Consider the following 11,859-nt stretch of genomic DNA (forward strand, 5'->3'; position numbering starts at 1 on the left):
TGTATTTGCTGTCCAGCGTCAAAAAAGAATAAAAACAATCTCTCTCTGAAGTGCGAGAGAATCTCTACTTGCCCGAAGTTAAGGTTTGAAAAATGCAGTACACTTGTCAGTGTATACTTTGGCTCTTCCAGTGGCGAGTCTTTGATGTGCGGTCATTAGATGCTTCAAACTTGGTTTTGCTTCTTCACTTTGTTTTTCTTCAGCTAAGTTCTGTGCTCATCCTTTCCTTTCCCATGCACTTTGTTTGGTTTTTGGGCAGTATTTTTCTGCCGCTTAGCTGGGACTGTTTGTCAGTCATGTTCAATATGTTTTTCTCTTTCCATTACACTTTTCTATGTGACTTCTCTTTCTGATCTATTAGTTTAGGAACATTTGGCTTCCTGTTGTAACATAAATAATTGCAGCTCTTCCAAGCGGGTGTAACCTGAGAAAGGGAACAAAGACAAGCATCTTTACGCATTGAGTTAAAATGCAAGGATTGCATACATTCAATAATGCCAAGCAGATGTATCATAATTCAGTAACATCTTAACAATGTTATGTAACAACTTGACTTAAAAGCTTAAATTGATAGTTAAGCGTTCAACAACCATACTAAAATTTACATAATCTCGTGCACTGAATAGCCACAATCACAACGATAAATTAACATAAATACATATACAAGTTTGTAATCTAAATAAGAGCCATTTGTAAATTTTAAATAGTGTTTTATTTTCGAAAACAAGGAATATAAGGAATTTTATGAAAAATAAGTTGAAAGTTTTCAAAACAATGTTTTTGCATACACCTTATTAGCAGCAGAGTGTGGCACTTTAGAATCCCTGAAAGTCTGATTACTACTTTGCGCTACCATTTAACCCAAAGGAGTAAGAAAATAAAAGGTAGAAGTGGGAAACACAAACATGCAAATGTCTATAGACCGCATTGCACACAAACAAACACATACAAGTAATAACAAAGATAAAACATAATTCCACTTAGCCTACCATGTTCTCTAGAGGCCCCATTGACCAGCAGAATCCTTTCTCTTTTGCTTTGGATTTGCTCTTGCAATGCTTATCCTCTTCCCTAGAATTTTTTTTTTGTTCTTTCCTACAGCTACAGCAAGGTGTGCATCATAGGCAAAATCCATATATGTGAGGTCCTTCAAAAATCGACCAGAGGATATTATAAATTAGTATGCAACGGTCCCATACCGTTGCTCTATAGTTTAAAGGCAAGTTGGAATATGGGTAAATTTGTATGGGACTACGGTTGAGTCTCCTAAGCATATCACTTGCTAGCAAAATGAAAAAATATGCTCTTAGACAGTTAGACTCTTTATACTTAGAAATTAAGCAATTATACCATAATTATGGAATTCAACACTTCTGCAGGTTTATTTGAGACTGCATAATCATCTCTGGAAAGGACATCCATCTTAAAACCAAAAGCATAAGAACTAAATGATTTATTGACTGCATGCAAGGAAGAAATCAAATTGAAGTTTTAGTGAGCACCCTTGAGAAATTTGATCAAAGAGAATGGACTACAATTAGCAGTTTCTATCTCCTTGAAGCATTGGCCATACTAATCTCCCAGTCTCATTAAAATTAGTTTCTTAAGGCTAATTTCTATGGTACAGTCCAATGCATACATATGTTGAAGATTAAAGGTTAGACAATGTTAAATAAGGATTTGACTGTAAGACTGATGTGCACATGGAAGGTCCAGTGGATAACTTCCTCTTTTTCATTTGAAGCATAAAGGACAAAGAACATTGACAAATAATGAATGAGAGAAACAGAGTCATACCCTTGACTTTCTGGTGAACTTGTCCTGCAGAATTCGAACAGATCCAACCCCGCCAACATCGCTAAAGAATTTTTTCANGGGAAAAACTAGTTTAGAAACATTCAAATTCAAATTCTGTCCATAAATCAATCTTGTATAATTGAAAGCAAGTAATGTAAAAGAATTATACCTCTAAAGTTGTCCCACTAAATCTTTTACTGTAGCATCTCCTGTAGATGGACCTAACTTCGTTTAAATGTCCCAAATCAATTTCCATAGCTATATATATAACCTTGCCAGGCTTCAAACATTGACTCGATGCACAGACGAAAAGCAAGTTATATGGAAAAAAAATACAAAGATGAATCATAAATCAATCATTTTGAACTATACAGGATAAGAAAGAGAAAAGGATGAATGGGCCAAACCAGATCTTAACCAGGCTCTCCCAAACACCTAGAGATGTATTCTTCATCTGTTGAGATAAGTAATTTGATGTGTACTGAAAGCAATGTTTTAAAACCCGGCCCGGTGGGTTGAACTGGTTGACCCGGGACTCGGAAGCTTCAACGGGCCAGGTTTAATTTTTTCCTATTCATCCAATACCCTAGAATTTTCGGTGATGATCAGTGAACAATTAACTGTCAGCACGCTGAGGCTTTTGAAGATCAATGTCCGGTGAATGTAATGGTGGTGAAAGAGTTGATTTCCGGTGAGTAAATCGACCGGAAATTGAACAAAACTGGCGGCGGCAACGATGAGATTTTTCTGGTGATTGACAGGGCTAACGATGGTGGGGTGAGGTGGGATGAGGTGGGTTTTGGTCAGAAGGAAAAGGGGAGTAATTCTGGGGTGATGGGGAGGGTTGTTGTTGACGAAATCGATGGGATCTGGCCTGGAATGCCGACGTCGACGTCGGTGATATCTGGCCAAAATCGAACCTATTTCGGCCAGATCTTGGGTATATTTTGATGGAAATGGACTCAAGGGACGATTGGGGTTGCATCTGGGGTGTCGCCGTCGCTAATCAATCGCCGGTAGATTTACAGTTGGGTTGTGTTTGATAAATTTCAAACCTATAGGGACTTCACTGTAATTTTTAGGGGTATATTTGCTTAATTTTAAAATTTTTTGTCAACCGGTCAACCTGGGACCCGGAAACTTTGCCGGGTTTCACCCCAGGTTGGGTTTTAAAACATTGGCTGAAAGGAAGAAACTGCACAGTTAAGTATTCACTTATATATAATACATCCAATCATACAGAGCCGACAATTTCAATGGTACACTAAAGAGACATCAGGCTAATTGTTTATAAACAAAAATATTGAAGACAACAATTATACAACAACGATGTACCAGTTGAATATGACATGCAAATTTTATAAATTCACAGATCCATAAAGATATCTTCCGTGCATGCAACTNTCACCATCAGCTTGCAGGGGGCAGTTAACCATATAGATTCTATTCCAAGTCAGATAACTGAAGAGGAAGATTGCATCTCATCTGAATCAGCTAAGAGATAGCATTTATCTTTCTGTTACATGTAGTCTTATCTTTCTATATATTTGAAATTCATTCAAACGTGTAAAGCTCTATATATTCAATAAGATCTTCTCATTTGGTATCAATTGAACCAGACTTTCAATATCTTAAACTGGCTTAAAATGGTGTAGACCAATTTTTTCTCCACGTCCAGTGATCTATGAAGCTCAAATAGTTTATCCCCAAAAGAGAAAAAAAAAATGGAGATATTAATAAAGGAGGAGGGAGCTATAAAATTTAAAATCTCAAATAGCATCAAATCATATAAATTTAATACAATGGGAGGTGAAAGTTTTCTAAGCACAGAATTTTTATATGATGAGAGCCGAACTCTACAAATTGGTACCTTTTGTATTGCTATCCAAGAAGGATTGTGCTTTTTGTGTGGCCATGGGAAAACAGGCCGAGAGTGGATCGCCCACAAGTTTTCTGGTCTTTGAAAAATATTATAAATTTCAAGTTGCATGAGCTAAGATGCAATGAAATTGCTCAAAGAACAGCTTGGTTTTGGCCTTCAGTAATATATCAAATCATTGTGATAAATAAATAGTGAAGAAATGGTTATGAGAGATTTAATTAATGTTGAAAGACCTATAATAATGAAAATACTTATAAGCTATCAAAAATCATTTGTAAAAGCAAGAACATATGAACATTTTGCAGGATGTAAAGTCAGCTTATTGTAAACATTAGTAAGGATCTCAGAAACAAGCATATTTGAATGTGGTAAATAATTTTTTTTCTGCTTAATTATTGTTGAAAGATCCACATTATGAAAGCATAAGCTAAAATGGCATCTGCTTTTCTTTATATTTAACACTTAATAAATACAAACAGATGATACTCGTGCTCTTTTAAACCATGATAAAGACATGAGCTATCTACTATTAATAACATAGAGCAAAAAGAGTACCTTACCAAGTTGGCGTTAGGAAGTTCTCGAACAGCTTCATCAACATTTTCAGCAGTAGCTTTGACCTAATGAAAAACAAAAACGTTTCATGCATCAGAACCATTCTGTTCTCTCATGATTATTACACTATCCGCATGAAAATGTACAAATCCTTGTATTAATACTTGTTATTTTGGTAGTTGTTCATTATTTTTTATCTCTATGTGCCAGTGTAACAGTAACAGGCATAGCAAAGCTTAGAAAAGTTCCACAGAACAAACAAGGGAGAGGAACTGAACTTCTATTTTAAGCTCTTGTGTTGAAATAGATATATTTCAATTAGAACTGTAGTTTACTTCTACTCCTTTTTAAGACAATCAAAGATTTATGACCAAAATCTTACTTCCTAGACCTCTAAATAAACACATCATTCGAAATAAATGGGTGTTTAAACTCAAACAAAAGGCTGATGGTACCATTGAAATGTACAAAGCAAAGCTTGTAGCCAAAGGGTTTGATGAAGAGCATGGAGTGGACTTTCATGAGACTTTTAGTCCAGTTATAAAGCCTGCCACCATTCGATTGGTGCTTGCCTTGGCTGTTCATCATGGTTGGATCATACAGAAACTAGACATTTCCAACGCATTTTTGCATGGACACCTTGAGGAAGAAATCTATATGGAGCAACCTAAAGGGTTTGAACACAGTGACTTCCCATCACATGTTTGCAGACTCCCCAAGTCCCTTTATGGCCTAAAACAGACACCAAGGGCTTGGTTCAGGCGTCTCTCTCAAAGTCTCCTAGAGCTTGGTTTTACAAGATCAAATGTTGACACCTCCTTATTTTATCTACATCGATCCTCTATTACTATGCTCATTTTAATTTATGTTGATGATATTTTGGTGGTGAGTAACTCTTCTGATGCAGTAGCTGATCTCCTTCAGCACCTCAGCCGAGACTTTGCAGTAAAAAATCTGGGAGCTCTCTCATTCTTTCTTGGCATTCAAGTCTGCCGCACTGTAGATAATATGCATCTCCATCAAGGCAAATACATCTTGGACCTCCTCCAGAAACAAAAATGATTGGTGCTAAGCTTGTTTCTACACCTTGCACCTCAGGTGGGAAAATGTCCAAGAATGATGGGGAATCACTATCTGATCCAACTGCCTATAGACACATTGTGGGAGCACTTCAGTATTGCACTTTAACTCAACCAGATATTGCTTATAATGAGAACCAATTATGTCAATTTCTTCACTGTCCAACTTCTGTTCATCTTACAGCAGCTAAGAGGTTATTCGGTACTTAAAAGGCACTCTTGAACATGTTTTCTACTTCAGCAAAGGTTCTCTTGCTTTACATGGTCTTTGTGATTCCGATTGGGCTGGAAGCTCAGATGATCGCAAGTCCACTACTGGATATTGCATATTCCTTGGCCCTTGTTTAATTTCTTAGATGGCAAAGAAGCAACCAGTCATTGCTCGCTCAAGCATTGAGGTGGAATATAGGTCCATGGCTCTCACAGTCACGGAACTCTACTGGATCCGCATGCTATTTCGAGAGTTTGGCTTTCCTTTACACTCTCCTCCATGCCTATGGGTTGATAATATTGGTGCACTCTCCCTATCCTCTAATCCTGTCTTTCATGCTAGAATAAAACATATAGAGGTCGANCTACTTGATAAACAACATTTTAACAACCTTGACTTAAGCCATTTGTCTGGTTTCAACTTCCATCAGCAACAAAAAGATAATAAAGATAGAAATTTTTTCATTGCATATGACAAATATCAATTGATTAAATAAAGCTGCATCGTATACTACTAAAAGCAACAATTTTCAGAAAAAAAAAAGAACAAAGAAAAATTACGGAAAAAATAGTTTAGAAACATTCAAATTTAAATTTTGTCCATAAATCAATCTTGTATAATTGAAAGCAAGTAAAGTAAAAGAATTATACCTCTAAAGCTATCCCACTAAATCTTTTGCTGTAGCATCTCCTGTAGATGGACCTAGCTTCGTTTAAATGTCCAAAATCAATTTCCATAGCTATATATATAACCGTGCCAGGCTTCCAACATTGACTCGATGCACAGACGAAAAGCAAGTTATATGGAAAAAATACAAAGATGAATCATAAATCAATCATATTGAACTATACAGGATAAGAAAGAGAAAATGATGAATGGGCCATATTAGATCTTAACCAGGCTCTCCCAAACACCTAGAGCTGCAGCCAAATTTAGCTCCAAACAAGCCCAATAAGCATACAAATGCAGCAAACCATCTGTATTCTTCATCTACTGAGATAAGTAATTTGATGTGTGCTGAAAGGAAGAAACTGCACAGTTAAGTATTCAAGTATATATAATACATCCAATCATATAGAGCCGGCAATTTCAATGGTACACTAAAGAGACATTAGGCTAATTGTTTATAAAAACAAATATTGAAGACAACAATTATACAACAACGATGTACTAGTTGAATATGACATGCAAATTTTATAAATTCACAGATCCATAAAGATATCTTCCGTGCATGCAACTTCCATGCTGAATGAGAAATTTTTTAGCAAAGGACACTATTCCATGAGAAAACAATTAACAAAGGTAACAATCTAGCAATTAGCAAAAGTCATCTTGGAGTACCGAGAGTTATGCACTGTAATTNGTCATAACTATGTTTATAGAAACATATTAAGGCAAAACCTTACGTTTTTTTATAAGAAAGAGAAGTTTGTCAATTACTGTGCTATTCTACTTAACATGTAACATGTAACCCCAAGAACAAACCTCACTTCTTAAGGAACATTTCTCTAAACTCATTATTTGATTTTGGCTTCTCATCTTTCACTTCCTTGGCTTTTGGATTTTTCGAGGGGACACCAAGTTGTCTGACATTCCTTGGCATTGCAAATGTGTTCCTCCCCTTTAGCTGAATGCTATCACTATGTTTATTAGCAGCAGAGTGTGGCACTCTAGAATCCCTGAAAGTCTGATTACTACTTTGCGCTACCATTTAACCCAAAGGAGTAAGAAAATAAAAGGTAGAAGTGGGAAACACAAACATGCAAATGTCTATATACCGCATTGCACACAAACAAACACATACAAGTAATAACAAAGATAAAACATAATTCCACTTAGCCTACCATGTTCTCTAGAGGCCCCAAGACCAGCAGAATCCTTTCTCTTTTGCTTTGGATTTGATCTTGCAATGCTTATCCTCTTCCCTATAATTTTTTTTTTTTTTGTTCTTTCCTATAGCTACAGCAAGGTGTGCATCATAGGCAAAATCCATATATGTGAGGCCCTTCAAAAATCGACCCGAGGATATTATAAATTAGTATGCAACGGTCCCATACAGTTGCTCTATAGTTTAAAGGCAAGTTGGAATATGGGTAAATTTGTATGGGACTACGGTTGAGTCTCCTAAGCATACCACTTGCTAGCAAAATGAAAAAATATGCTCTTAGACAGTAAGAATCTTTATACTTAGAAAATTAAGCAATTATACCATAATTATGGAATTCAACACTTCTGCAAGTTTATTTGAGACTGCATAATCATCTCTGGAAAGGACATCTATCTTAAAACCAAAAGCATAAGAACTAAATGATTTATTGACTGCATGCAAGGAAGAAATCAAATTGAAGTTTCAGTGAGCACCCTTGAGAAATTTGATCAAAGAGAATGGACTACAATTAGCAATTTCTATCTCCTTGAAGCATTGGCCATACTAGTCTCCCAGTCTCATTAAAATTAGTTTCTTAAGGCTAATTTCTATGGTACAGTCCACATTATGCATACATATGTTGAAGATTAAAGGTCAGACAATGTTAAATAAGGATTTGACTGTAACACTGATGTACACATGGAAGATGCAGTGGATAGCTTCCTCTTTTTCATTTGAAGCATAAAGGACAAAGAACATTGACAAATAATGAATGAGAGAAACAAAGTCATACCCTTGACTTTCTTGTGAACTTGTCCTGTAGAATTCGAATAGATCCAACCCCGCCAACATCGCTAAAGAATTTTTTCAGATCTTCAGAAGTTGCCTAAAAAAAATTTAAAACCATTAGAATTATCTCNTGATATCAAACCATTCTTCTCTTCTATTTCTAGTTCTCCAACAAGTACTATAGTCAAGCTTTAGGGTAGTAGTAATTATGCGTCATGGGCCGCTTCAGTAGAGTTATGGTTTATGGGGCAGGGTTATGATGATCACTTAAGTAAAACATCCACTGATATTTCTACTATTGAGAGGGCTAGTTGGGCTAAAGTTGATGCTCAGTTATGTAATCTCCTTTGGCACTCTTTAGACCTTAAACTGCTTAATTTGTTTCAATCGTGTAAAACTTGCTGTAAGGTTTGGACCAAAGCCAAGACTTTGTATACGAATGATGTGCAAAGAATATATAGAGTTGTTTCTGATATTGTCCACCTTCAACAAAATAATCAAGATATGGAGAGCTATTTAGGGCAGATAGAGACTTTAAAAGATCAATTTGATTCCCTTATGCCAATATCTGATAGTACCACTGAACAAGAGAGACAACGTGACAAATTCTCCATGGTCCTAGCCTTAATCGGACTACGATCTGACCTTGGTTCTGTTTGAGATCAAATTTTAGCTAGCCCTACCATACCATCTTTGGAAGATGTATTTACTTGATTATTGCGTCTTTCTTTAAACCTAGGCAATACTAATGAGGTTGAGACATCTGTATTAGCTGTTCAGGCAGGAAATCAGCAAGGACAGAGTGGTTCTCAAAACGGAAAAGGAAAAGGAAAGGGATCTAGACCACATTGCACTTATTGTGACAAGAACAGCCACAACCGAGACACTTGTTGGGCTTTGCATGGGAAGCCACCACGTCAATCTTCTAATCAATCCACCGCTTATATGGCTCAAGCAACTGGAGATGGACTCCTTCCCTTACCCGATGCTAAAGACCAACAACCCAACTCCATTACATTGTCTGGGGCTGATTACAATGAGTATCTTAAATATCAAGCTGTCAAGCAATAGTCATCCTCATCTGGCACCTCCCAAACTGGTAATTCCTTTGCTTATCTGAGTTGGACCTCCTCCACTGGCCCATGGATTTTGGATTCCAGAGCATTTGGCCACATTTCTGATAATAAAAATCTTTTATCTCAACTTACCTCTTCTCCCACTTTATCAAAATTTACTCTTGCTAATGGTTCATAGACTATGTTTAAAGGGATAGGAGAAGCTCAACCATTTCCTTCCATTTCTTTAAACTCAATCTTATTTGCCCTTGAATGTCCATATAATCTGATTTCTATAAGTAAGTTAACCAAATATCTTAACTGTTCTGTTACCTTTTTGGCTGACTCTATTGTGGTGCAGGATCGGAACATAGGTCAAACGATTGGAATAGGACGCAAATCACATGGACTGTACCACCTCTCGGATCCAAATCCGCCAATTACTTTCACCTCCGCTGCATCTACTAATATTCTTCATAGCCATCTTAGTCATCCAAGTCTTGCTAAATTTTAGAAATTAGTACCCAGTCTGTCTACATTATCTTCTTTTAATTGTGAGTCATGTCAACTTGGAAAACAAACTAGAGCTTCCTTTCCCAAGCGAGTCAATAATAGGGCTATCTCAATGTTTGATATTGTTTACACAAACATCTGAGGTCCTAGTCGTGTCAGTTCAACTTTGGGTTTCTATTATTTTATTACTTTTATACATGACTATTCTCNAACGTGCTTGGTCCTATCATGATGCACTGGATTGTGTGCTATCCCAATCGCAACCTTGTTGTCATAGTACAACCTCATAGGCCCTGTACTTTTGATTTTAAGCTCTCCCGAGATTCTTCTTAGCCATATTAGTTCACAAATCCCATGAGCCATAGCATGAAACTCAGCCTCAGCATTACTTCTAGCTACAACATTTTGCTTCTTACTTCTCCAAGTTACTAAATTTCCTCAAACAAAAGTGCAATAACCTAAGGTCGATCTTCTATCATCCACAAAACCCGCCTAGTCCGCATCCGTGAATGCTTCTACTTTCCTTTCATTCTTTTTACCAAAAAATAGCCCCTTCCTAAGGGTCATTTTAAGGTACCTTAGAATCCTACTCACAGCCCCAAAATGCTTCTCTTGTGGGTTATGCACATGTTGACTCACTACGCTCATAGGAAAGGCTATGTCAAGTCTAGTATGAGATAGGTATATCAATTTCCCAACCAGCCTTTGATACCTACCTTTATCAACCATAGCATCACAACTCATTTTCTCAAATTTTAGATTTTGTTCAATGGGAGTCTCAACTGGCTTGCAACCTAGCATACCTATCTCCTTTAGTAAATCCAACACATATTTTCTTTGTGAAACTGAAATTCCCTTTTTACTCTTAGCAATCTCTATACCAAGAAAATACCTCAACTGTCCCAAGTCTTTCAATTCAAAATCCCAAGCAAAACCTTCTTAACAGCCTCTATTTCTTCAAAACTATCTCCAGTAATAATAATATCGTCTACATAAACAATTAGAATAGTAATCTTACCTACAGAGGTTTTAAGGAATAATGTATGATCAGTCTGCCCCCGAGTGAAACCATACCTCTTAACAGCCTTTGTGAATTTTTCAAACCAGGCCCGTGGAGACTATTTTAGGCCATAAAATGATTTCTTAAATTTGCACACTTTTTCGTCCTTTCCACTCCCTTCAAACCCTTGTGGCATTTCCATGTACACCTTTTTTGCAAGTTCACCATTCAAAAACGCATTTTTTCACATCTAGTTGTTGTAGAGGCCAGTCTAGATTTGTTGCAAGAGACGAGAACCCTGATAGTATTCAACTTAGCCACCGAAGCAAAGGTCACCTCATAGTCTACTCCATAGGTTTGCGTAAATCCCATTGCCGCCTGCCTTGCCTATACCTTTCAACTGTTCCATCTGCCTTATACTTAATAGTAAACACCCCCTTGCAGCTCACAATTGTTTTCCCTCTAGGTAAACTCACCAGCTCCCAAGTCTTGTTTTTTTTCTGAAGAACCTCAATCTCCTCTATCATAATCTTCCTCCAGTTTTCATCCCCTAATGCCTTATGTACCGGTGCTGGAACCTTCACAGCTGAGAGATTTGTGGTGAATGCCAAAAAATCATCTGCCAACTTATTGTACGCCACATACTTAGCAATAGGATGCAACATACAGGATGCAACATACAGGATCTAACACCCTTCCTTAGTGTAATAGGTAAATGTAAATCATCATGCCTTGATTTAGACTCATCAGAAGATAGTTCTTCCTTACCTTGTGACTGTGAATCATTGGTTTCTTTAGTTCTTCCTTACCTTGTGACTGTGAATCACTGGTTTCTTCCAGTTGGGATGATTGCTCATGATCATTAGGTTTCCTTCCACTTTGATAGTTAGTTCTTCGAGAATAACATTGGAGACTTGACTGATTTAATTTCTCCAGACCTCCTACTAGTTCCAATCTTTCCTGAGAGTTTGGTTTACCAAGAGTGGGCTATATAGTTAGAGTAGGACCTAAATTGGTAGGCTGACTATGAGACTGACTCATCCTTATGGGACTAGGCTGACCTATAGGAACCTAACTTGAATTAGGCTGACTAGGAGACTTACTCATTCTT

At 37.0% G+C, this 11,859-nt stretch overlaps 1 protein-coding gene across 1 annotated transcript in view; it reads right to left on the reverse strand.

The window, feature by feature from the left end:
- The window catches only part of LOC116142692 (phototropin-2-like), a 63,343-nt gene that overhangs the window by 47,718 nt on the left and 3,766 nt on the right, over nt 1-11,859 (reverse strand). The window contains 1 exon segment of the mRNA XM_031428109.1: nt 2,974-2,992. Coding sequence (XP_031283969.1) covers nt 2,974-2,992 — 19 coding nt within the window.

This window comes from Pistacia vera, unplaced genomic scaffold, assembly GCF_008641045.1.
Source record: "Pistacia vera cultivar Batoury unplaced genomic scaffold, PisVer_v2 Contig414, whole genome shotgun sequence".
NCBI classification, from domain to species: Eukaryota; Viridiplantae; Streptophyta; class Magnoliopsida; order Sapindales; family Anacardiaceae; genus Pistacia; species Pistacia vera.